This window comes from Acanthochromis polyacanthus, chromosome 22, assembly GCF_021347895.1.
Source record: "Acanthochromis polyacanthus isolate Apoly-LR-REF ecotype Palm Island chromosome 22, KAUST_Apoly_ChrSc, whole genome shotgun sequence".
NCBI lineage: Eukaryota > Metazoa > Chordata > Actinopteri > Pomacentridae > Acanthochromis > Acanthochromis polyacanthus.
The window spans coordinates 14,461,889-14,489,200 of record NC_067134.1 but is presented as its reverse complement, the minus strand read 5'-3'; the positions used below and the strand labels follow the sequence as shown (position 1 = coordinate 14,489,200).

The 27,312-nt window shown below is 40.4% G+C and overlaps 1 protein-coding gene across 10 annotated transcripts in view; it reads right to left on the bottom strand.

Moving 5' to 3' along the window:
• The window catches only part of LOC110959803 (microtubule-associated protein 2), an 84,094-nt gene that overhangs the window by 12,192 nt on the left and 44,590 nt on the right, over positions 1 to 27,312 (bottom strand). For 6 of the 10 annotated variants that reach the window (XM_022206782.2, XM_022206786.2, XM_022206785.2 and 3 more), the window contains exons 3-9: positions 23,893 to 23,953; positions 10,409 to 10,593; positions 8,888 to 8,962; positions 3,720 to 6,506; positions 3,325 to 3,525; positions 2,974 to 3,111; positions 2,191 to 2,246 (exon numbers count right to left, since the gene is read on the bottom strand). In XM_022206782.2, the coding sequence (XP_022062474.2) occupies positions 2,191 to 2,246; positions 2,974 to 3,111; positions 3,325 to 3,525; positions 3,720 to 6,506; positions 8,888 to 8,962; positions 10,409 to 10,547 (3,396 nt within the window). In that variant the 5' untranslated portion in view covers positions 10,548 to 10,593; positions 23,893 to 23,953. Of the gene's footprint in view, positions 1 to 72; positions 501 to 2,190; positions 2,247 to 2,973; positions 3,112 to 3,324; positions 3,526 to 3,719; positions 6,507 to 8,887; positions 8,963 to 10,408; positions 10,594 to 23,892; positions 23,954 to 27,312 lie in introns of those variants that run through there. The other 4 variants (XM_022206784.2, XM_022206788.2, XM_022206789.2 and 1 more) reach the window with 4 other exon arrangements.

The following is a 27,312-nucleotide window of genomic DNA, read 5'->3' as shown; positions in this document are numbered from 1 at the left end:
AAAGTTAATCTTAGTCATGTGCACACTGGTTGCAGCTACCTTTCATTGCCTGTTTTCCCCCTTTCACTTTACCTTCTCTGCCCATTTGTTGGGCAGAGGAGATGGGCGGGAGCATGCAGAGGAAGGGCGCAACTCACAGAGCTCCGCCTCCACAAGAGGACTCCGTTTGAGGCTACAGGCAGAGCCAGGCCGGGGGGGCTGGTGATTGGACCCCCGACGCTGCATTGCCATCTTTAACAGAACGGCCCTCGTGGGGCTCTGGACCGAAGCAATGAGAGGAAGATGGAAGGCATGCAGGAGGGAAAGCAGAGGTGACAAACAGATGGAGAAATGAAGAAGTGAGAAAGCATGGAGTGGAAATGGGCGGTGTGTATTTGTGAGTTAAGGAGAAATGCATAATGCATGGCATACATGTGTATGTTGAGCTATATTGTAGTATCTCCACATACTCTATTACGTCAAAGCTCTACACTGAACTCAAGCATTCTGTTGTATATAAAGTCTCAAAAATGACATCTGATAACCTGACACTCAACAAAATGATTCATGCTATCTTTCTGAAAAAAATATCACATCATTTATCAGGTTCAGAAACTGTGAAAACTCAAAGAATCATCAGCTGTGTCATTTAAAAATCTGCCCAAAACTAAATGTCAGCACAAGCCACATTCTGTAAAAAAACTAAAAATTCTTTGCTCCTCGGTGCAACTGTGAAAGTCCGACCAACAGTCACAAACAGACACATTTTAGCAGAACTGAGCTGAACTGCAGGCTATGTTTACTCAGTGTACATAGGTGATAAGTATGGAAACAAAGTCAAAATCAAGTAGGAAATATTTATGGTAGGTAGTGACTGTTTTTTCCTCAGTGGCTTACAGGCATGTGGAGCAACGCTGTACATGCTGATTCTACAGTCTTCTTAATTTCTTTAAAATAATTAAATAAAAAATAATAAAACAAAAACCTGTAAAATATTATTTTGTATTATTGTATGACTTAAGACATTATAACTTTCTTAAACTGCACAAAATCTATTTTTGAGGTCTCTGCTTCCAGCTGTGGTTGTGTTGCTGCTGTAGAGGTGCAGGACTTTACATTGCTGTAAAAAAAAATCCACCCAGAGAGAGTAAAAATGTGACCGGGGCAAAAAAAAAAAAAGGCCATAAACTGCTTATGGTTCAGCGGGTCAGTGTAAATTATAAAGTAGGAGACCAAATCATGGATCAACATACACATTGTATTATCATTAGTTCTGAGATTCAACAAAACAGTGTTTGTAGGATGAAAAATGTATAGAAAGGAAATAAAACAGAAAAGGAAGCAGAGTACTTGACTATGGATGAGAAAAAGAGGTCTGAAATGAAATGTTCTGCTTTATCCGTATCACAACATATCATTTATTTAAATTGATGTGTCACGCCAGCATCATGGGTGTTTCTTAATTGGTAAAATGTACAATAAATGCCCACTGCAATTAGTTTTTCTGTACTCACAGGTTTTCTCTGTCGAGACTGACACAGACAGAGGCAGGCATGCAAGACAAAATGATTATGCACAGGGACAGAAATAAAATAAGGACAACACAGATGCAGACATGCAAAAATGAGAGAAATACGAAAGTGTCATCCAAATCAACCCTATGACATAATACAAAATACAAAATAATGATGCTAATACTGATGTGATTATGTGAGAAAATCAGTGAAGGAACACTGCAAAGAACCTCCTTCCATGTGAATAATGTGTTTTTCAGAACACAAATGAATTTGCTAAATAAGATTTGGCTATAATTCAGCACTTTGCCATCATAGCGTGTCTTCTGCCTCCACCTCTAATTGGATCAAGATGATATATTTGCTAATATACTTTCATATTATTGGCAGTGGCAGATAAAGGCCTTAAAATGAAGTATCAACCCCACAGTAACAGTAGGCATAATAATGTGTTAATTCCACTACAGGAATTTTTGGTTTTGGCAATACGGTGGAAAAAATATGCACACATATGTATATATATCTTAATCTTGAAAAAAAAAACAAAACATAATATGAAATTAATACAAAAAAATGTCATTCAAATTAACATTACTATTACTGGTATTATTCTGGTTAATAAGGTGCAAAATTATAATTAACCAAAGTAACAAATAAAATGCAAATCACGGTTGTCATATGTGTTGATAGGACTTACAGTGGTCCTCTCTCTGGACTGGTGGGCCACACTTAGGGGCTGATGGTGCTCCATACCTGTGAGGCAAACAGAGTCAAGCTGCCAGATCAATATATACCAGCAGGAGGAGACATTTGCAAATGTGACACATGCATGTACTGAAAGACAGCGGAAAAGAGAACAGTGTTTGCCGCATTGTGTTCCAACAGTAGACACGCTCAGATGACAGGTTGGTGAAACACCCATATATACATGGTAAGCATCACATTTAGTCACTCTCACTTTACATCCATGGAGCTATTCACACCAGTCGCACAGACGCACACCTTCAACATGCAGCCATTTCCAGCAAACATATACAAGTGGAATTAAGGTTCGAGAAAAAGAAAGAAATCAGTGTAGCTTTTCACTTGGTAAATATCAGTCACAATAACCTATAGCATCACGGAACAGAAACTAAAACATGAGAATGAAGCCAAGCAACAATAAATATTGCATTTTTTGAGAAAGGGGGAAAAAAAGTAAGGCTCACAAAAAAAAGACCAGACATGATCATTTGAAATATGGATCAATAGCACATGATGTTTGCCAGCTACACCGCACCTGCTTGATTCCTCATTGAGCCATCAATAGAGAGAGAGCAAAATCATCACATTCTTCCTTTATTGTTTCACCTTTGATAGATTTTCCAGTTAAATAAAGTATTCAGTTTCTTAAAATGTGTAACAAAGCTGCGATGTTGGGGTCAAAATTTGGTTGCACTCTCTCTCTATCCACAGCACTGATTTCGGGTGAAGTGTTCACCTGTGGCCTTGCGTCTAGCAGAGCCATGAAGCACAGCAGGCCTAGGATGTCTGGCCGCCACTTTGGCTACACTCTTTCGAGACGGAGAACGACTTTGGAGGGCTGACACCTTATTCTGGTCAGCCCTCCTCACGCCTACTACAGTAGCAGAGAGGAGAGACAGGATTATACCAACATGCAAAACCTCGGCTAAATCTACTTTAGGCATGTAAATCTGTGCTTAACATCAAGTTTTGCGAGAGACAATACATTCGATTCAGTCGATATAAAGGACTGAGAAAAGTGAAGTACAGTACATAAGATTCTGTGTCAGACTGAATAAAAAATACTTTTTGAATACAGGATTGGAACCTTTTTTCTTCTTCATCTCCTCTCTTGGTGGATGGTGACTCAGTACTTTGCGGGACACTTTACAATCAGTGGTACCACAGTGGCCCCTTCCTCTGCTAGGGCCCCGTTTAGCGGGTCTGTCCACCACCACTGGTGTGCTGGTAGAACTCTGGGTCTTAGGAAGGACTTCGATTTGCTCAGTCATGATACTTTTGTCATCATCTGCAGTAGAGAGGGATTAAAAAAGGACTAAAATGCCACACTTTTTGCTAGCTAGGAGCTAGCTTAATACAAAAGCATCTTTCTAGTGTTAGCAAGCTTTTGGTATTTATATAAAAAATAGTTAAATATACATCAGAGATCTTAAAGAATATTTTACAAGTGATTTCTTTACAAATTTTATAAGCTCTTGGTACCTTGCGACTCCATCCAGCCACTGTCTGTATCAAGGATCGACGTGTCCATGGTGGTTTCGTCATTCGCTGCCTGACTGGTCTGGCAGAGAACATCAGAGGTCTCGTCCACCTCCTGAACACTCTTACTGTTGTCCTCCTCCATCCTCTCTGTCCCCTCATCCCCTTTTTCCAACATTTTATTCTCCTCTTCACCTTGCTCATCAGAACCAACTTTCTCCCCCTCCTCTTCTCTTGTTTGATCTGTCTTTATCCCTTCGTGGTCCTCTTTCTCCTCTTCTATCTTATCTATTTGGAAATCCTCTTCACTTTTATTCATTCCCATCTCTTCATCTCTGCTTCCTTCCTCTGTTTGCTGTGGTAGGTCATGATCAGAGCATGGAGACAAGTGTGAACTGTCTGTTGCAGGTTCCCCATCATCACTGTTTTGGGCACTATGACTCCAATCATCTGCTCCAGACTTCGGATCGTCATCCAACAGCTGATCACCTACCATCAGCCTCACCGGCTCTTTCTTTTGCTCTTCTTTAGAAATCTCCGTAATTAGACTTTCCTTTGTTTGATCTGTCTTGAAGTGCAGAGGCTCTTCAGCTTCTTCCATCATCTCTTGAGGCTCTTCAGCTATCTCGATATCATCCTCCTCCTCTGCTTCTTCCTCTACTTGTGCTTGAGGTATAATGATGATTGGAGAGGATATCAGTGGCATTAGTGAGCCTTTTGCCGGAGTCACTTCCTGTATGTGGACTTCTTTCTCATCTAAAGGCTTTTCTGTGCATAAATCCTGAGCAGTATTTGAGATATCTTTATCATCTCTTCCTCCTAATCTTGTAGGTGTCTCATCTTCACTCTTCTTGTCATCTTCTTTTGTGCTCTCGCCTAAACACTGAGGCAACGCTGAGGGTTCATCATGTCTCTCTTCAGATTCTTTCGTCTCAGGTTTCAACATTTCTTGGTCTAACTCTGGCTGTTTATCATCAACCCTCTCAGATTCTAACTTGCTCTCTGCTTTCACCTCTGCTAGGATATCTTTTATTGCCTTCTCTTCAGTGATTTGGACTTCTGGGGGTGTACCGTCTGGGGATTTGGGGGTGCTGGGAGTCAGGGGAGTCAGGGGAGTCTTGCTTCCAGTTTCCGAAGAATTGAAAGTAAAGGAATTGTCTGGTGGGATGGGAGAAGCCTCTCTTGAGGGGTCTTTTTCAATGTCTACCTCTGGGATTGCTTGGATTTTTAGGTCCCCAGGCAGGCCTGTCTCTAAACGAAACTCACTCAGTCTGTCTTTTGTACCAGTCATTGGGAGTCTAAGGCGATCCGGTTTTATGCCACTTGTCACAGCTTTTTCAAGAATCAAACTAGTCTTGACCGGTGCATCTTTCTTTTCCATTATTGTCTTTGGAGAGATCTCAGGGGTAATTCCTCTAAGACCTTGTTGCTGCACTTCTTTGTGAACACCTTCAACTTCTGTGGCCCCAACATCTTCCTCTACTTCACCCTCCATAGAAGGGAAATGCTGGTGTGGAGAGTCTCCAGGACTGGGAACGTCAGCAGGAGAAGGCATAGGCCCTGAGTACTCACTAAAGACACAATAGCCAAGTTCCTCCAGCTGGCTCTCTCTTGTCACCACTCTTGAAGTTTGATCTGCCAATGCAAGCTTTGCCAAAGAACTCCCCACTAGAGCCGATACATTGGCAGGCACTGACTTCCGTCTCATGTCGATCTCCCTCTTCTCGAGTGACAGACGAGGCAGCGCTCCAGCCAGGTCCAACATCTCAGAGAGGCTTCCTGATTGTTCAAAGCTAGATGTGTGCTTTTCAGAAGGTAAAGGTGCTTCTGCCTTGGTGGGGATATCTTCAGCTTGTGCAGTGGTAGTTGGGGTAACAGAGACAGTGGGAGGAAATTGAGGTGTAAGGCTTTCCGCAGATGAAGCTGAAGGATAAACCTCTGATTCATCAAAGCTTCCACTGATTGCAAACAAGCTTGCTGAGGTGCTTGACTTCTCTCCCTTTGGTGTCTGTGCCATTGAAGACCCAACAGTAACATTCAAAGAGAGGCTTCGTTGTTCTGAAGACATCTTACCAGATGTTATAACTTTTTCCTCTTGTGGCTCCTCGAGCTTTTCTGCAATGCTTTCATTTTCTCCACTTAATTTTGCCTCTACTGCTGTGCTGAGTTCATAATAGCTCTGGGTTTGTGGCGACTCCTCTTCTTGGATTTTGGAGAATGTCTCAAAGTAGGTTTTTGATTGTGATTTGTTTTCTACAAAAATATCTGACGTGGTTTTCAACTGTGTGCCAGGTTCAGGACTTGACTTCACTGTTTCTTGCCTCTGGTCGGCATTTTGAATGTTAGTCACTGGTGTCTCATGCAACCTGGCATCACTGCCCTTAGCGTCCTTATTTATCGCCTCGACTGCCCCTGTTTTTTCTTTGCCCTCACCCATAGGGGCTCCTGATTCACTCGGTAACACAATTCCCACTTTGTCCTCTGCCTTAGGATTTGATAAGTCCTCTGTTAGTAAAGCTTCTTTTGCTTCAGACTCCAAAAGCATTTGGTTCTCAGCAGCCTCTTCTAGTGCATCCGGTCTGTTTTGATTATCCTGCTTAGTTGAGGAAGTGTCAGAAAGATCTTTGTCTTTCACAGAGGGAAGGGAAGGTTCATTCAAGGCAAGTTCTTCTCCTTCAGGTTTTGCTCTTTCAGCAGCCACCTGTTTCTCATGTAGCGATGACATGTGAGGCTCATCTTCCTTCATAGCAGACTCACAACATGCCTTACTGATACTTTCTTCTGGCTGGGCTGTGAGTTTGAAGGATACTGTACAACTTTGGGCCGAGTCATATTAGCTAAAAGCTTTGCTTGCAGCATCCACAAAAGCTAGCCAATACAGTCAAGCCGAGGCCTTCTGCACATAGATACAGTAGCTTTCCATCAAGCAAAACACACAGCACAGTGTATTTTGTGGCAGGCCACAGCAGCACAAGGGGAGGAGGGGGGTCACAGCACCTAAAATAGCGTGCAGAACTGGAATGAAGGAATGAGTTGCATGATGTTAGGTGACAAGAAAAAAAATGATACACCAATATACTGAATTCCTATTGCAAGACACATTGGCCAAAAAATGGTCAATCTGATGAAAAAGAAAGATTATCTATGTATTAATGTTAATGGCATTATTACAGTTTCTACTGTAAGTCTGGCATACTGTGGATATGAATGAATCTTTATCTAGCTTAAATTAAAATGTGTAAGTAAAATTTGTGGTATTTTATTAAACTTTGACAAGGCTGATGATATATGTCCAATGAGGGTGAGTTTTAATGCCCATAGTGTGTTCGTAGCAACAATAGGAAAACATAGTAATCTTTTGCATCTGGATGAAATGAAAACAACACTGAAACTTGAAGCCATTGATATAGAACAGACTTAAATACATTCAGGACTGATTTGTGAAGCACCCATGCAAGTGGGTGTTCTCAGAAACAGCTTCTTCACACACAATATTCCAGCAAAACCCACGTAAAATATACAGACAGCAAATTCTAGCAACACTTATATCTACAATGCTTGACAGTTTAGACGGTGGTATTTGCATTTGCAATGTAGCTGGCAATATAAAAGTGCAGAAATGATCAACTATTATATGGTTGATCAGGCGTTCGAATGTCACTCCAATGAAAAGCAAATGGTTATGTTTTGCATGAGAAAGCATAAAATCAAAATGCTATGTCACATCATTTTGCACACAACAGCTTCAGGTACTGAAGCACAAGCTTAAGGGTTTCAGAGCAACAAAGCTGCAGGAAGGTTGGCAGCAAAGCCTGAGTTGCATTACAGTTTATAAACCAAGAACAGGAAGTTTATACCCATTAACAGAGCACATGAGGTTCATGCAAAAAATAGGGCCAACTCAGGCTCACTCAGACAGAGAAAAGTGCACATTACTCGCACATACCTCACACACGCTGTACACACACACACAAAACCACACAAAATCACACACACCTTTTTGTGATGGGCTGTGTTCACCTTGATGATTTCCTCCATTGAGAGCCTCAGGTGTCTGAGCTTGCTGGCAGCCCAAAGCCTGGGGCTCTGCTAAATAATCTGTCTGTTCTAAGAGCAAGTCTCCTGGCTGCTCATATGCCACTTCCTCCTGGTAATTGTGGAGCTCCTCTGGAGCCTCCTCCTCATCTTGCAGTTGACTGACACTCTCTAATTTATCATCTTTGGGCAGGGAAGGGAGACACATAGATGAAACATGGAGGGCTTGCATGGATTACAAGATGCTTTCAGCTCTGATGGAGATGCATGGGATGCAATCAACACACCTTCTGTCCTGGTCTTTGTAGATCAATATTTAACAACATGAATTATAAATGCAGTAGATATATAAAAGCTTGCACATTACACATATGAGCAGTTACAACATCTTATTATAGTTGTAAACAACGTGTCTTTCAGCTTGAATAAAACATGTATTCTATGTGTCCATTCAGATCATATTCCATTTTAATAGAACAAAATTAAGTATAACAGAAAATGTCTCAGAATTTGGCCTGTTTATAAATGTAGGCACTAAAATGCAGTAAAAAAAAAAACATGCAGTGAAATTAAATAATTCTACACTTTGATGATTGCATGCCACATGCTCAAACAGAATGATTCGAAAACAGACTGCAGTGTTCTTTGTGACAAGGAGTAAAGAGCTGAAAGTCAATCTGTGATTTACTAATGGAGAACATCGATACACAAAATGAGCAAAGGAACAACAGAGGAGTTGCTGGAGGGTAAAGCAGTGAAATGAAGGGCTCCAGTGGCAGGTTATGTGCCCGAGGGAGGGAAGAGTGTTTGTGTTGGCCAGCCTTTGTGTCTGTTATGCGTTAGACAACTAATATTGAACTAATACTGGCATTTAGAGGACAGAACAGTGTGGCACATGCTGTAGACTTCCTAAAGGTGATATGACGATCAGCTCACATGCAAAGAGACAGAGAACCAGGAAATTAAAGACTAAAGCGACCAGGAGAAAGGGGAGGAGCGGCTGCCATCTTGATCTCTGTTGAAATCCTCAGTGTTTTTAGTGTCTTTCCTTCAGAGACATTTGTGCCACACTCACCACCATTCACACTGTCATCCTGGATGGTCTGTGAGTGATTTTAAAGTGTGTGTAGGTGTACCTTGTGCCACGGGCCCAATCTGCTCAGCGGATGGAGAGGGGGGAGGGGAGGGAGGCAAATTGGCTGAGTCATCCACTGCGAAGGGAGAAAGAGAGGGAAAGAGAGAGAGAGAGAGAGAGAGAGTGTGTGAGGGAGAGAAAGAGAGAGAGAGGGAGAGAAAGAAAGAGAGAGAGAAAGACGGACACACCGGGAAGACAAGACATGGATGGGAGGAAGGAAATGAAAAACTAATAACTCTGCTGACCTTATCTCTGTGTGTGGCCTCCCTTTGAAATCACAACTGTGCTGGTTTCGTGTTTCTTTGTTAAGTTTTGGATGTAGAGGACCGAATGCACCCTCCTCTACATTTTGATTAGTCTGGGCTTTTATTTATTGTCCACTGAAGATGAATGCAAAGACAACGGTGACTTACCTCAGAATGATTTATTTAGTAGTGTATTTATATGGGGCAAGCACAGAGAAACTATGAGAGTAGCAAACACTGCGTCCAACACATGTATATAGTCAAACACCCATTTCTAACACCACTAGCTTGATGGGCATTATGATGGTGTAGAAATGTAAAAAAATAAAGAAGTCTTCTATAGTGACACGATTCACTACAGATACAGCCAAAAAAGCCAAAAACTGATCATTTCCATGCAATTCACCATTTGTCCTGCGGTTATATTTTTTGAGATTGTCTTCAATATACATTTACGGAATGCCTTTACAGACTTTTTTCACACATTTTACTCAAGAAGTGCCTTCAGAATGTTGTTGCACAGCTGTTTTACAAAGCTTACAATGTCTATAAAGCTTCTAATTGTAATATTATTTTTTAAACTATCTCTATCATACCTATATTCTTGGACCAACTACGCTGTACATGTATCGACATGAAAATTGCAAATATGGATTTCTGTCCCTTTAAATTTTCCCGATGCTGACAAAGTCATATGGCAGTTTATTTAATTAGTAAGATTTAATTACAGCCAAATTACTATAATTTACAGTCTGGAGGGTTTTATTTGAGAGACTATATACTCATGGCCAAAGACAAAATCCTTAAAAACAAGCATGTTCCTGAATGGCAAACATCTTTAATAATCCTGACTATAAAATAAAAGGGCATTACTCAATTTTTATTTAAATCAAAAGCTAACGAGTGTTTACAACTCTGAGTCACAGAGCTTTCCAGCCAACTTCCAGAAAGGTCCAAAAGCCCTACTTCTACACATTTGAGTGGTCAACTCCACCGGGGACCCATAGCTACATCTTTAGGGACCACCAATATGCCCCTCTGCCTTTGTTAACACTGCAACAGCAGCTTGCTCATGTTCAGCACTCATTCAAATGTGAAACTGTTTGATCTGTCCAAGTGCCTTGAAGGGATTGATTGCCCTTGCCCGGCATCACGGAACCAATCACAGTACTCACAGCTGTAGACCCATCTGGCGACATGTGTTGGCAGTCCAATCAATGTCATTGACACACTGCTGCATGCACATGCTCATGCACACAAACCCACTATGCGCCTACCTGTCGTTCCAGGATGCGCAGCTGCCCCACCGTGGTATCCATTCTCCCTGTAGGCAGAGCTGTAAGCGGAGTAACCATTCTCGCCATTCTCCTGGCCATTTGAGGCCCAGTGTTCGTCTGGCTGCCGACCGTCTGCCATGCCTGCCTGCTGGGAAACTGGGGAAGGGTTGGGTCACCTGTTGTATCTGTCGATGTGGAAAGGGGAACAGATGAGAAACCGAATGTGAAGGGCAATAAGTAGTGATGATAAAGTCAAAATATACAGCAAAAAGAAGGATTTCTGTGAAAAAGCCGAATGGTAGCGCTCACAAAGGAGCCACTAGAGGGAGCACATTGTTCATCTACCGGAGGAGCCAGCCGGCCTTTGTCTCAGCATCCATGTGCTGAGACTGGAGGGAAGAGACTGGCAAAAAATAGCTCTAACCCATTGGTCATGATTCATTGTTTTTCACTTTAACAGTGCATGTGAATGCGAAACACCACCTGTTAGACACATCGTCACCGTGGGATTATTTGGATGAAAATGTTGACCAAATGGCACAGCATCAACCCAAAACACAACAATAAACGGATGTGGGTAATTAGTAAAATGCATCTGAAACCAAAGCAACGCGTAATTCGAAAATATGCTACACCCTGCTGCAGAAAACCTAATAAAATGAAAAAGATAAAAAAAAACCAACAACAATGAACACACCCTTCCTATCCCCTCACCACAGATAAGGAGGTTGTTACCGTGGCAACTGGAACAGGTCTTATGGGGGTCCAGCAGATGGGTTTGACAGGATTGCCCCATTCAGACAAATCTCGACATACAAGAGCAGTGCAACACAGACAACAGCGACAATGAGCTCGCTGCAACAAGCTCTTTAGCACCAATTATAATAACAAAAAGCTTTGTCATATTCAAGGGTGCCTAGTATCGAAATTCTAATCAAGCACATGCCCTCACAAAAGCAGCATTTTCCTTATAGAGGAAACACATAAATTTTGCTTTTTAAACATTAGCAGTGGGCCCTCCCATGCCTGGCAGCCTAAACATGGTCCTTACAATCAAGCAGCTGCAGCTAATTTCATCATAACAAATTAGCAGTCTTTCTTGCTCATCCCTCCATATCGTTTCACATACCCTTTTCATCTGAGATGCTCAGCTGAACTCTGGATGTTATTTTTCTTATTTTCTCTCAGCTTTTCCATCCCATTTCATGTCTACCTGCAGTTCTTACTCTTCATCTGATTTCTTTTTGCACCTCTTCCTCTGCTACCAAGCGGCATAAAGACATGAGAGAGGTCGATTGTCTTGTCTAACTCTCAGCAATAAAGCAAATACTTGTCACAGTACTGCAATAAAATTTTCCACTGTGCTAATACATGAAATAGCATCACTCTTTTTCATTTCCTTTCTGCTCTTTTTTTCCAACCTCTTCCTTCCTCATTCCTCCCCAAGTCTGCCTCAGTGGCAAGGCTAATTCAAATGGGGCTACTGTCTGCTGCAGAGCGAGGATGTGGAGATCAGTGGAGAGGGAGGATGAAGAGGAGAAGAGGGAGGAGGAGAAAGACCTACTGACACTCAGAGATACTGGGCCAAACTGTCTGAGACTGAAAAATCACAGCCAAGGGCTCAGTCACAGGCGAGGCGAGTCCCAGCTGTTGCTAAGGAAGAAAACTGGTGCCGGCAGATTGTGCTGATGGTGGTTTAGAATTGCACTGACCTGCTTTCAGCTGCTGTTTAGGCAATGTTATGCCACCCTTCGCATTCACACATTGTCCCTTCAAAGGGCGTCATCAACCTTGGCTGCTTACATAAAGCTGAGTGTTTTTATTCCATACAGAGGCACTAAATTGCTGAAAAAACACAATCAGCACACCATTTCCTCACTAACCTAAATGAATGTATTCACATGCCCAGGGGTACCCAGGTGTAAATACCTCTTTTATTATTAGTTGGCCACACTTGTGCTACAGATAAGCCCCACCAGTAGATTGTAAAATACTAAGAAACACTGACTTTTTAATTAGAAGCTTAAGTAGCTTAAGGAAAACTGGTAGAAGGGTTGCTACATTAGAGCAGTTGTACCCAAATGAACCTTGTGAGCTAAGCTGATAGTAATTATGCAATGAGTTTAGAGTCACACTGATCTCTTTTTCTATTTACTACTAACAGCATGACTTTACTGATTAATAAAATAACATTCACAACACCAGACAGTCTATTCTCACTTCTAAACAGCCGCACCTTTTTTTGTCAAATGTAACCCAACAGCACCAATAAACTTACCCTTCCTCAACATCACCTGCCATTTTTTAAAGTGTGTCAATTTTAATTCATTTTAAATTAAATGTCATAAAGTTTTGAATGCAGTTACCAATGCTTCATGACTATTTTCAGCTAGTTACACACGTGGACAAAATTGTTGGTACCCCTCAGTTAAAGAAGGAAAAACCCACAATTCTCACTGAAATCACTTGAAACTCACAAAAGTAACAATAAATAAAAATTTATTGAAAATTAAATAATCAAAAACAGCCATTACTTTTGAATTGTTGATTAACATAATTATTTAAAAAAACAAACTAATGAAACAGGCCTGGATAAAAATGATGGTACCTCTATAAAAGATTGAAAACTATTTGACCAGAGTGACATGATTAACTCAGGTGTGTCATTTAATTGACATCACAGGTGTTTCCAAACTCATAATCAGTCAGTCTGCCTATTTAAAGGGAGACAAGTAGTCACCCTGCTGTTTGGTGAAAAGGTGTGTACCACACTGAACATGGACAACAGAAAGCGAAGGAGAGAATTGTCCCAGGACATCCGAAAAAAAATTATAGACAAACATCTTAAAGGTAAAGGTTATAAGGCCATCTCTAAACAGCTTGAAGTTCCTGTGACAACAGTGGCTCATATTATTCAGAAGTTCAAGACCCACGGGACAGTAGCCAACCTCCCTGGACGTGGCCGCAAGAGGAAAATTGATGACAAATTGAAGAGACGGGTGGTTCGAATTGTATCCAAAGAGCCCAGAGCAACCTCCAAAGAAATTAAAGGTGAACTCCAAGGCCAAGGTACATCAGTGTCAGATCGCACCATTCGTCGTTGTTTGAGCCAAAGTGGACTTCATGGGAGACGACCAAGGAGGACACCACTGCTGAAAAAAACTCATAAAAAAGCGAGACTGGAATTTGCAAAAATGCATGTTGACAAGCCACAAAGCTTCTGGGAGAATGTCCTTTGGACAGATGAGACCAAACTGGAGCTTTTTGGTAAGGCACATCAACTCTATGTTCATAGACTCAAAAACCAAGCATACGAAGAAAAGAACACTGTCCCTACGGTGAAACATGGAGGAGGCTCAGTAATGTTTTGGGGCTGCTTTGCTGCATCTGGCACAGGGTGTCTTGAAAGTGTGCAAGGTACGATGAAATCTGAAGACTATCAAGGCATTCTGGAGAGAAATGCGCTGCCAAGTGTCAGAAAGCTTGGTCTCAGTCGCAGGTCATGGGTCTTCCAACAGGACAACGATCCAAAACACACAGCCAAAAACACCCAAGAATGGCTGAGAGAAAAGCGTTGGACTATTCTAAAGTGGCCTTCTATGAGCCCAGATCTGAATCCCATTGAACATATGTGGAAGGAGCTGAAACATGCCATTTGGAGAAGACACCCATCAAACCTGAGACAACTGGAGCTGTTTGCTCATGAGGAGTGGGCCAAAATACCTGTTGACAGCTGCAGAACGCTCATTGACAAATACAGAAATCGTTTAATTGCAGTGATTGCCTCAAAAGGTTGTGCAACAAAATATTAAGTTATGGGTACCATCATTTTTGTCCAGCCCTATTTCATTAGTTTGTTTTTTTTAAATAATTATGTTAATCAACAATTCAAAAGTAATGGCTGATTTTGATTATTTAATTTTCAATAAATTTTTATTTATTGTTACTTTTGTGAGTTTCAAGTGATTTCAGTGAGAATTGTGGGTTTTTCCTTCTTTAACTGAGGGGTACCAACAATTTTGTCCACGTGTGTATTTATCCATTGGTTTCAGCTAAGCACTGCCTATAATTTTAGCTGGTTATCCATTGTTTTCAACTAATTATTATACTAATTACTCACTACTTTTAGATAACTATGCAGTCTATAATTTTAGCTGTTTTTACATTACTTCAATCCAACTACTAAAGTATGGATTTATTACTTTTGGCTAACTAATTCAAGTGTTTAATATTTTCCTGTAGTTAGCTATTTCTACGAAATCCATTATTTTTTTTAGCTAACCTGCCTTTACTCATTTCCTAGCTAGTTTTCTTGCACTCTTCTTACAACTCCATTTATTTGAGGATGTGTTTTTAATAAAATTTTAAGAAAAATGTAATTAGTTTTGCAAATTTCAAATTAGCTTAAAAATTTTCCACATACTTTATAACAACTGCAAAAGTACAGTGGGTATAAGATGAGATAAATTGAGTATATTTCTGAATTTCAACCTTTAAATCGGCTGATTCACTTTACTTATTAGATTCTAGCAACATTTGATTTTGAACTCATGCTAGCCAGCATTTGGGTTTAGCAACTCTCCAGTCCTTGCTCTCCAGGCACACCCTGTCATCCTAGTGTTGTTAATGTGATCTGGCATTGCTCTCCCTCATTGCTTCCCTTTAGGGGTTCAAGAGTCTCATTGTGTTTGAGAGAAAATGATAAAATGTGCATTTTCACTAACACTACACCACAAAAGCAGATGATTAAATAAGACATATTGTGCAGGGATGGAAACCCTTATAATTGTTTTTCCTCACTATTTTTCCAATCACACTTATTCACTAAGAAGACACAATTGACCAACAAACCTTTTACAAGCAGAAAAACTACATGTACCTGGAGACATCAAAGTCAGTTCAAAGTGAAAACCAACCTTCTCTTCAGCTTTAAAACAAACCTTAACCATTCACATGGAAGCTAAATTTAGCCCATCTAGAGAGGTTATCAAACCCATTGTATAGAAGCACATACCAATAAACAGTGTTGTATTTTCAAAAAGGTGAGAAACCCAGCAGTTTGCCCATAACTGCTCAGCATGTGAACCATGACTGAATCCTAATCTTGAAAGGGTTAAATCAACAGCACTAGGAGTCAAAAAAGGATTGTCAAATCCCATCACGTCTACAGATTGATGTCTCAAATTAAACATAGCAGCGTGATCTCTTGTAGAGGAGAAGGTGTGGCAGCAGGCCTGAGGCTCATCTGACTTCAGTGGGCTTCCTTCTTCTTTTCTCCCCCATTCCTTTGTCTGTCACCACTGTCGTCTTGCCCCCCTGCTCTTCTCTACCTTCCAACCCCAGCATCCCGCTCTAGCGACTTTGCCCCACCCCAGCCCTAATCCGACCTCACTTTCCTCCCTGTCTGTGTCTCACCCCCAACACCGATCTGGGTCACCCATCACGCCTCCATGGAGCGCCGCTCACATCGGAATGTCACCATCCATTTATGAGGGAGGATGGAATCTCTGGCAGCCTGTCTCAGTAGGCCAACCTGGCCTTAATCCTCTGTGTGAGCGGCCGAGTGTGTGTGTCTGATTGTGTGTGTTGGTTTTTGCATGTGAGTGTGTGTCCAGACCATTTAATTTTATCATGATTTTCTACATTCCAGTCACTCATTGCAAGATCAGCACCACAAATTTATCTCTGAACACTTTGTTGTGTTTTGCTAACATGAACTAATATCTCAATAAAATTAACAATTTTCGCCTTTTTCTGGTTGTCTTAATGACATTCTATTAATGAAAAATGATAAGCTTTTGTTTCCTCCTTTGTACATTTGACAAGCAGTTGTAGGCTGTGGATTAGCATTTTGAGCATGTGGCTTATATTTCAGAATATCTCTGCAACTGTGAGCACATGGTGAGCGAAGGAACAGCAATCCAATAAAAAAACATTGCAAATTTACTTCTTCATGCCTGACATCTACCAAATTACTCGCAAGTTTACATAGAAATTATCGCAAATTATTCCAAATAAGACAATAGCTGATTTTACATGCATGTATCTTACAGGATATGATTTTAGGATGTGTGAAGAATAACTGGCAAAAAGAAAGCATTTTAGTGAAATTGTCATAAAACCGACAAAGGAAAGAGACCAAAATTTCTGGTTCATCTTCTCACATGTGAATATGTTTCTGGTTTCTTTTCTTTCTTTTATAACAGGAACATAAATATCTCTGCTGGTCAGATGTGAGGGCGTCAACTTGTCGATATATTCAGAAAATAATGTGCAGATTTATCAGTAATTAAAACAATAATGGCTAAAGCATCCCAAACTTGACGATTTTGGTGCTTCTTCTTTGGTAAATACTTGGCTCCAACTGCTCGATTGTGCACATTATGTCACCTTGACATGTGTGCGATTCAAAAACACTGGAAAAAAATTGTCATATAGTCACTATAGAAATATTACATACAGATCAAAGTTCACAACTGTAGGTAAATTGTCTGTTTGGTAGAAGGTAATATGTTTCTAAAGTTGCATAAAAACGCAAGCTTTTTTAAGGACTGCTTCGTTTAGAATAGAACTAATGTTAAAAGCCTTGCAAAAACACAGTAATTGTGTGGTGCATTGCGGTGAATTATGGCTATTTGTCACTCTACACAGGATCTGAGGGGGATAGTAGGGCAGTGAAGGTTGCTGTGACCTGTAATCAACCCAGAATCCAGTGGCTTCCTCTTCCACAGCAGCAGCAGAAGCAGCACAGAGGATTGTGTTTCGCTGATTTAGCAAGACGTGTGGGATTGAAGCATAATGAGCGCTGCCAGTGAAGTGTGAATGAACTGAGTAAATGACGAACACCAGCATGACGAGCAAAGCATGCACACACAAGCACACACCCATGTACAAGAAGCAGGGGACTGACTGCACTACTTACAGATTAAGCGCCGTAATAACAGCAGTATAGGAGCACTGAGATTTTTAGTTTACACCTGATGAAAGTCATACAAAAGTCCTACACAAATAACAATCAGTAATTTTGCCAATTTGCATGTTCATTTTCACCACATCAATCCGGCACAAAAGCACGTCATTTGGCCTCTTTGTGTCAATTAACTCTCTTGATCTCCAAAATCTGCCAGTGAGTTTGAAAACCGTTTTGTTTTTAACAAAAAGGAAAAAAATAAAATCACTAAAATGACATCATTTAATGAAGCCTGAAACTGTACAAACTGGTCAAATATTCAACTTTTTAACGATACCTGAACCACTTGTGTGTGATGTGGTGTTCCGTTGAAAAATGTAACTAAACTGAAACTTAAAATTGTGAGATTTCATCCAAATAACAGTATTCTCAGCATTTAATTTTAACAATGGCAAAAATAAGTCTTTTGACACCAAAAGTCTGCGCTATTCTTTACGATTGTGAAACTATAGTGACCTGAGTGTGACCAGGAGACACAAATGCGTAGCGTTTTCAGTGGAACTAGGCTGAACTGCAGGCAGTGTTTGCACTGGGCAGTCAGGAGACAAGTATGGAAACAGGTTAAGTCAAAAAGATACTAAAATATCTACAGTATGTACAAGTCTTTTTTTGTCTGTGACCACTTCAAAATGTGTGGTCCATGTTGGCTCCAGGTTGTTTTAATTTCTGTGAAATAGCCAATATCAGAAAGACATTAGACATTTTTCTTCTTTTTGTTTATCATTTATGGCATTATAATTACACTGCATAGAAGACATTTCCCAGTTCTCTCTCCCTCTGTCCACGGTTGTTTTGTTTCCATAGAGGTGCAGGATTTCATACTGCAGTAAAAACAAACCTACCATGGGTAAAAATGTGACAGGGGAAAAGAAACAAAAACCACAAATTGCTTGGGATTCAGAGGATTGACAATTACATAATGAGATCTTTATCTTTATATTATTTTTATCTAAATTAACTTAAAAAAATGTGAGCTTATGAAACAAACTTAAAATGAATGTATTTGACTGTTTCCATCATTGATTATTTTCTCCATCCATCCATTCTCTATACACCGCTTTATCCTCACTAGGGTTGCGGGGGGTGCTGGAGCCTATCCCAGCTGATTCGGGCAAAGGCAGGGGACACCCTGGACAGGTTGCCAGTCCTTCACAGGGCTACATATACAGACAAACAGTCACTCTCACATTCACACCTGCGGACAATTTAGAGTTATCAGTTAACCTCAGCATATTTTTGGACTGTGGGAGGACGCCGGAGTGCCCGGAGAAAACCCACACATGCACAGGGAGATGCAAACTCCATGCAGAAAGATCCCAGGCCCAGGCCAGGATTTGAACCGGGGATCTTCTTGCTGCAAGGCGAAACTGCTAACCACTACGTCACTGTGCAGCCTGATTATGTTCTCAGTTAATTAAAAAAAAAAACGGGCACATTTAAAAACAGTATAAGCTCATTAAAACTTTACAGAACTCAGAAATTAAGTCTTCAAATGCCTCATTTTGTTTGACCTAAAGTTCAAGCACCGTACTACATCTTTAATCTTCCATTTGAGGAGCTCCGATCTGAATAATTGCAGCATTTTCACTGCTTTTGCTTGACAAATGACTGAAACTATAACGTGACCATCTAAATAGGAGGTGGGTTATTTTGCTGTTGGTCAGCAAATTCTTTCACTTCTACTTGGCTTTGCCTTTGAGTCATCCGCCGTCCTTTCTTATTTGTTTAGCTTAATTCAGTATGCATCAACATGACTACTAAATAAAAGGTTCTGATCTTCAATCACGGCGCCCGATGTCCAATTATTGATCACAGACCAGATCTGGACTGGTACTTACTGACTGTAAGCCTGGTTAGACTCAACTATAGTGACTGGAGGTACAAATGGGGTAAAAACATAACAAGACAGCAATAAAATTGATGAGTTTTTACCACAAGAGGTCAGGGAGACATTAAATTATGTGACATCCATCAGCCAGAAATGATCGAGTTGTGAAAACTGAGCTTATAAACTGAAGTTCACCCTTCAGAACCATTTAAATCAAACCGAGCGACTGCTGTTTCTCTACATCCTAACTCACATTTACCCTCTTCATTCAGTTTCAACCACATCAGCCCCACCCCACAGTGATGTCATTGTTCCCATGGTGATATAAGACTCAGGGTTAGAGGGGTTGACGGCAGTCAGTGGAGGATATTGGCTGTAGAGAGCGGACTTTGACTATGGTATGGATTCAGAAATAGGTCACCAGATCCTGCAGGCTCAGCCCCAAGGGTGCTTCCTAACTGCACTGACACAAATGGGAGCCGAGCCATTTAAATCCATCAATATACCAATAGCTGGTTGCTGGTCGGGCTCTTCATAATGTTTTGGGCTTTAATGCTGGTGGTGCTGATGGGGGTGGTGTGTATTATTCATTTTTGAAGGCAGAGGTGTTGGTATTTCACTTATCTTGGAATATCGCTGTCAAGAAATGCAACAAACAGCAGGATTCAAAAGGAGAAAATGTCAAGAATTTAACAATCTAATGCTTTGTAACAATATGAAAATAGTTGAGTCAACCATTTTGTTATACTGTACAAGATCATTATTATATTAAAGTTTTATTTTATGGCAACTTAATCCTCTGAACCATGAAACACTCCAAATTTTCTGATGGTCCTACTAGCAGTCACAAAACAAAAATTCTGTAAGTTTTCATCTGAACTGGGCTGAACTGCAGGCTTTGTTAACGCAGACCAGATAGGAGACACATAAGGAAACAAATTAAAAACGTAAGAAATAAAACATCTATAGTGTGTAGAGTGACATGTTTTTTTCCTCTTGAGTATTGCTAACACGTGCTGTCACTGGACATGCTGTAAATGTCAATTTCAGTTTTATTCAATTAATGTAAAAAAATAAAAATAAAATACAATCAAGAAATTATCTTTTGAAAATGTGACGAGCAAAAACACCCAGAAAATGTCTGGGGTTCAAGGGAAATATTTAATCACAACTTCTCATTATATGAGAGCAGTTTTTTTCTAATTAGTGATTTTTACAGTGTTTTACAAAATCTGGCTTGAACAAACTGTCTGTATTGGTACAATTATTTTCTTCATTTATGATGCAAAAGTAATTAATGTGGAGAATGAAATCTTTCCTAAAATATATATTTTACAAATGTATGCATTTTTAAATAAATAGCAATAGTTTTTGTTTTAAGAAAATATATATATGACAATTTTAGAGAATGTCACTGATGTGTGATTATGGTGCATTGTTTGTAAACTTCTAAAGATCCATTGTACAATTACAAAAAAGACAAGCCATTTAACTTCCACAATAATTACATATTCAGATTCTCTCCACTGTTAAATAACTCTGTGAGAGCTGTCAGTAAATTGCAAACAGGAAATGCTAATCGATAAAACTGCAACTGTGAATGAAAGGGATTACACAGAGCAAGTTAACATGACTGAATCAGTCAGAGGATTCACATTTTGTACTTGTGCGATGAATACTGTTTACACACTCAACAACTGGCTACCAGGATAAAAAAGTAGGACAACTGTGACATTTTCACACAGCAGTGAGTTCTCCGCTGTGTTTCCCAGAACTTCTCGTCTGTCAGCCCGAGTTGACTCTTCAGCAGTCAACCCCTCCCTCCCCAGCCATCTTGCCTTTTCATGCGCCCTTCGTGGCTGAGGGGATTATGATGCTGACAACTTACTGTCTTAGAGCTCATGCCCTGCATGCTCACATACACCTACACACAATCTGCACAATAACCCAAAACAATCCAGAATTCTCTCGCTGGGAGTGAACATATTGTTAGCATGAGCTACATATAGAAAGACGCGCAAACAAAACACATTTTTGAAGCAGCATTTACCATCAAATCCATCCATGCCATGTAAGTCAAATATATTTAAAGAGGCTAAAGCCAAAACATGACATTTTTACTTGATGACTGCTTTTTTTGGCGATCAAAAATATCTCGCATGACATCAACCCCAAACAATTGCTTCTCTTCTCCCATCCACATGTAGCAGAGCATAATTCGCTTTTCTCTGTGAACGGCCAAGCTAATCATCTGGCTGAGTGCAGCCACTTACATCTGACTCCAGGGGCCCCATGAGTCATGGGAAAAGTGAGTGTGAAATGTCATGAGTAGAAGTAGTATACCATCTGGCAGCAGGCCAGACTTCTATGTTGTTGCTTTCAGTTTAAAAGCTGGAATGAAGCTAAAAAGTCCCTTTATGTTTTGTGGCTTAATTCAGAATTTACAGGAGCATGGTTGTCACAATCCTTAGGTTATTTACTCCGTTAGCCTAGCACATTTCACTGCACATACTGTATGAGCTAGTGACAAATACAAACTCTTGAATCACTGGATGAATTTTCTGCATATTTTGTACAGAAACGCTTCATTTGTTCATTACTTTGGTTTATATCTTAAAAACTAATAACATTCCCATCAGCGCCAGGCAGCATGTTAGCATGCTTAACTACAAAACCAGGGAGGAAAAAACATTCAAGAATACTTCTGCTTACTAAGTACTTTCACCATAAATTGCTGATATTCTTTTAGTTTGTTACTGGACTATTATGTACTGATAAACTTCAGCTTTTCATTGTTAACCTTTTGAGCTGAATAATACGTTCAAGGCAATTTCATTCCCTTTACTTTTAAGCTCTTAATTTGGTCATATTGAGTGCAAGTCATACATACTGTATTTTATTTCTTTCAGAACAGTCTCAGCAATGCAGACAATCCATAATTTAATGTAATCATTTTTGCAGGTTTTTCAGATGAGCGTTTGTATGTGCGTTTTTGCATTTCGTAAAATACAACTGTATTGTGAAATTGTTATGCATCTCCCTGTAAAATGCTGGCAGTAGACATACTGTATTTTTATAACTGTGTTGAGTAGATTGTCCAAAATCTGGCGATATCACAGCCATGATGGTGAGACACTGTATGACTGATAATTAAAAATTAGATGCTTAGGGTGTAACAGAAGTAAATGCGTTCATGTATAGGAGCCTATACTTGACAGGAGAGCCAAGCCAGCATTTGTCATCATTGAGAGCCTTTATCTGTATTTTACAGGGTAACAGTTGATAATCAGTTAAAATTGGACAATATAGACCCTCCAGAAAAACGTGATTATGCGATCGCATGAATTCCCGCAAAAATGCCGCTGATTATGCGGGGGTCAATTATTTCCCAAGAGGCCGCATAATCTCTGCAAAACAGCGCATAATTCCCGCAAGAATCTCACATTTCCATGAAAAAAAAGAAAAATATGCGGGTCCCGCTTGATTTCACAATTTCCGCATAAAATGAGAAAACTATAACCAATACTAGAAAAGCACTCGGAGAGCGCAGACCTCCGCCAGGCCATCTGTTTGTCTGAGTCCTTCAAAAAAGTCCTGGATACAGACGGTGATCCGGATCACCTCCAAAGTCTAATCGATTGTTACTTTTGCTCTTCCGGACATTCTGTAAAAATTTGGTGAAAATCCGTCCATGACATTTTGAGTTATGCCGTTAAAAGACAAACAGACAAACAAACTCCGATGATTACATAACCTCCTGGCGGAGGTAATAAATGGAGTTGTGAGTGAGTTTTTATGTGACACTGGGCCTGACGTCATCAGTTCGCACATTCACACACACATACCACACACACACACACACACACACACACACACTAGAAGCACGAGCTGATGCGGAGCGCGGCCCAGTGTTGCCAACTTAGCGACTTTCCAAAGCGTCCTAGCGACTTTTTTTGTCAAAAGCGACTAGCCACAAATCTAGCGACTTTTTCTGCCAGTTTGGAGACTGACAGGAAAACTCGGATCATTCTGCAGTTACTGTTTTCAACGAGCATCAGATGCTGCTGGACGCTTCTTCCCCTCCCAAAGCACAGGCTGTCAGTCCAATAACCCCGCAGCAGTCCCAGTGTCTGATTAGAAGTCACATCCCTCCGCGGCCAAACGGCAGGTGAATCGCGCATATTTTTGCATATTTCACAACTATTCGCATACTTTGCAACTTTCCGCAATTTCCACGCATAAAATGGCATAAAACCCCCGCATATTTATTCGCATAATCAAGGATTTTAGCCCGCATAATCAAGGATTTTTGCCCGCGTTTTTCTGGAGGGTCTCATAATACAACAAATGCCATACTCCATCAATGTCCTCTGGGTTGACGTCTTCAAACTTACATCTCACTTAATGTGACAAACTGAAAAGCACTTTCTGCCCTCTGCCAGCTGGTGGCAAATTTACCAATTTAAGATCACAATGTGGCTTTTTTCCCCACTTTTGTTCCCCCCAGGTTCTGCATTAAACTAAGATAGGTAACATGGGAAGCATTACACTTGGTCAACATCAGCATCTCAGCATGCTGACATCAACATTTAGCTCAAAGCACCGCTATGTTTCAGTGCATCCTCACAGTGCTGCGAGCAGGGCTACACTCTTAGTGTTGGTTTCCAGTGTGGTGTGTCAGCTTACCTTAGTTAAAGAGCTGTCTTCGCTGATCAATGGAACTGACAAGTGGGTAGTCTGCTCAGAACTGCGAGAAAAAAAGAAGGAAGAGAGAAAATGGATGTTAGGACATCATTCAATTAAGTGAGCACACATACTGTACACTTCTCTCTAAAAAGATAACATGTCACTGGGTCACAGACGAGCCTAACTGCATCAAATTTACCAACATCTGTATGGCGAAATATGCCTTTCTAGTCCTGAATCAAAGTAGGGTTTTCTTTCTTACATGACAGTTTTCATTCTGACCTTCTGTTCAATACCACCATGCATGAGGTGTGCATACATACAGCAGCTTAGCTCTGTCACCTGGAATCTGCCAGTAACATTAATCCAAACCTCAGCGTGGTCGTCTCTCTCTTTTAAGCTGCCGCTGATGTGCTGTGTGCAGCAACAAAGCCAAGGTCAATCTAATCTATTCACAGTGTGCGTGCAACATGTTAATATATTTTTGTTGACTCGCTGCATTTTATTTCTTAGGAAGATTGTGCCATGTGTGTTTTTGTTACTTCAACTGCACAGGCATGTTTTACATCAAAATTAATATTCTCTAAAATTGTGCTGTTCAATTTCCTGCAAAACTTGAAGATTTAATGTCTCATCTCTTGTAATCTTATATCAGATTTTATTACCTACAGTAAGTTAAGATGGCATCATAACATACACAAGTGTTGGAAATGTCACTTTAAAAGGCTCAGTCTTTGAATGATCTGTTTATCCATTTGAACTCAGAGAAGCTGTGTGTTATGGTGTCGATGCAAACTTGCAGACAGTTGGACGGGATTTTAATGCAAGTCTGCAGTAAATATGTAGCTGGATTAGCAGCCGTTAGCATAGCTTAGCATGAAGATTAGAAAGAGGAGGGAAAAGGAAAAAAAACATTTGTAAATCAGTTGCATCATTTACAACAGGAAATTCCCATTTGATGAAACAAAACAAGATGTGTTATTTAAATTTGGAGGTGGAGGCAATTTGGGCAAGAAAGTGCCTTTTTTTCCCCAGTCATTTTGCAAAGCTAAATTAACCATAAGGCACTGGAATTTATCTAGCCATCTAACTCTTGGCAAGAAAGCAAAAGTAAGTTTTTATGGCTCCAAACCAAAAAAAACCTGAGAAATTTGGGGTAGAAAACAGACCAGCATTCAAGTTAATGAATGGGACTGCAGACACACAAAACAAGAGAAACAGAGGTTGGAAGGACAGTTTCCAAGGCAACTGCAGGGACGATAATAACCAAAAAGATATCAAAATGATTATTCTTGAACAAACAAGTGATCACAAGCGGTAGTGTTTTCCAGACAGATTCCACTCATGAGCTGTTTTTAAGATTTGTCAAATTCTTGGATTAGTAGTTGCGGCAGAGCCAGGGGATGACTTAGAGCTTAAGCCAGCCATGAAGAAAGACAGATTTGCACGTTTACTCGGCTTTGGGACTGTAAGGAGGTAGACAACAGAGCATCCAGTTAACATTAAAACAGTGTGAAAGGACCGCTGGGGGGTTCTGGCGCCAGAGCAGGCATTTGGACAGAAACAGAGCGAGATAGAGGATAGACTGGAGAGACACAAAGACAGCAGAGGAGAAATTCCCCAAACAGGAAATAGGTTGATTTATTAGAGAAGAGAGAAAGACAGGCCGAGAGGGAAGAAGTGAGGGAAACAGAACTCACACAGGCGGAAAGACAAATATATCCAGGCTTCTGTTAAAGGACAATTCTGGTTTAATGTGGCTATGTACTTCTTTAAATCAATCACAATTGTACCGGGCAGGGGAAATAATACCCACAGTCAACATCTGGTGAGTCAGACTATATAAATGAAGACATTATTTGTGAGCTTTATTGCATCAGAAATGTGAGAAATAAATAGTTTGTACTTATCATATTTCAGAGCCTTCGTTAATAATAAAACATGAGTGATTGTTTTATTTCCCTGTGCATTTGTGAATGTTTTGCCTTATTTGTCGTCCGTCTGCACAAAAATTAAGTGAGTTGACATCATGAATGAAAATAAAAGTGCAGAGAGAAACTAAGATCACAAAGGAAGTAATGTCTCATTTGAGGGAGAGCTGGTTAGAAGGGAAGTTTATCCAGAAAAAGAACAGCAAGAGCGAGTCTGGCCCAAAAATATCAGGAGCGTGACAGGAATAGAAGCATAGAACTGAAAGCCACATGTTTTCAGCAGTAACAGTAAATGACCCTTCTCTTACACAGCAGCTGGTCTGTTGCGAAACTCAATACAATTCACCATTCATTCTTCTCAAATGTGCATCCATTTTTTAATTTGCTTGATGATGACTCATGACAAATTCACTAATAAGTGGAACTTGTGATCTCTGTCGGTGAACAAATTGCTGCATGTTAAGTGTAACTGAGGGAAAAATGTGTTCCTCAGAGTGTTTTTGGTCTTTCCGAATGCTCTTTTTATCTCTGCAAAGCACTAGAAAGTACAACCGCTCACTGTTTTCAGCCTGAAGTATCTGAAGCCCGTCATATCTTTTGTGCAATCTCATTAATTGGAGTTTTTACAGGATGTAACACTGATAATTTGACATCTCCACTACCAGCAGTACATGTAATTGGTTGGTTTAATGGAGGGCACAAACTGTGAGGACATGACTGCACGGTTGAACAAACAAGCAATTTCTCTCGAGTCTCTGGAAAGGTGGAACAGTTGACAAGCTACTTTTTTAGGTCCGATTTGGCCTGCATGTTCCTCCCAGGAACAGGGAAGCCAAATGGGTCATACAGAAGGCAAAGAGGGAGAGATGCAGGAAGGAGGGACGGGAAGGAGGTCAGAGTTTGACCTAATCCACAGATTTGTCTTCATCAGGGACGAGGCAAACAGGAAATGAATCCTAATCTCAGTGCTTTGCTAACAGGCCTGACAAAACAAGTTAGTTTTCTGAAATGAGCCAGAGGACACAAAAGAAAAATGGCATAAACATTTTTCAAGAATGATCTCCTTTGGTTTTATTGAGTGGCACTCTGCATTTCTGTCTATTTGCAAATTCTGGCAAATGATACGTCTCATTGCACGACTTCAATTGTCGAGCGCAGAAAACAAAAAACACTCCAGAGGACACTGCATCCAACATTACATATGCAAGAAAGGGTCAACGCAGACATTTCCTCATAGGCGATGAACTGATTTAAGCACTTTCACAATCTCTCTTTGACACCATAACCAATGATTTACAAACATAACAGCCCTTCTCTAAAAAAAGCAATTCAAATTCCAATGATACAAAAGTGTGGAGTGTTTTTCCATTTCCATTAACTGCAACAAGGATGCTTCCCGTATCTTAACCTAAGTGTGTCAGCTGTCTGAACTTAACCATATAGTTTATTTTCTCTAACAGAGACTTTGCTCCATCTTAATAATACCCTA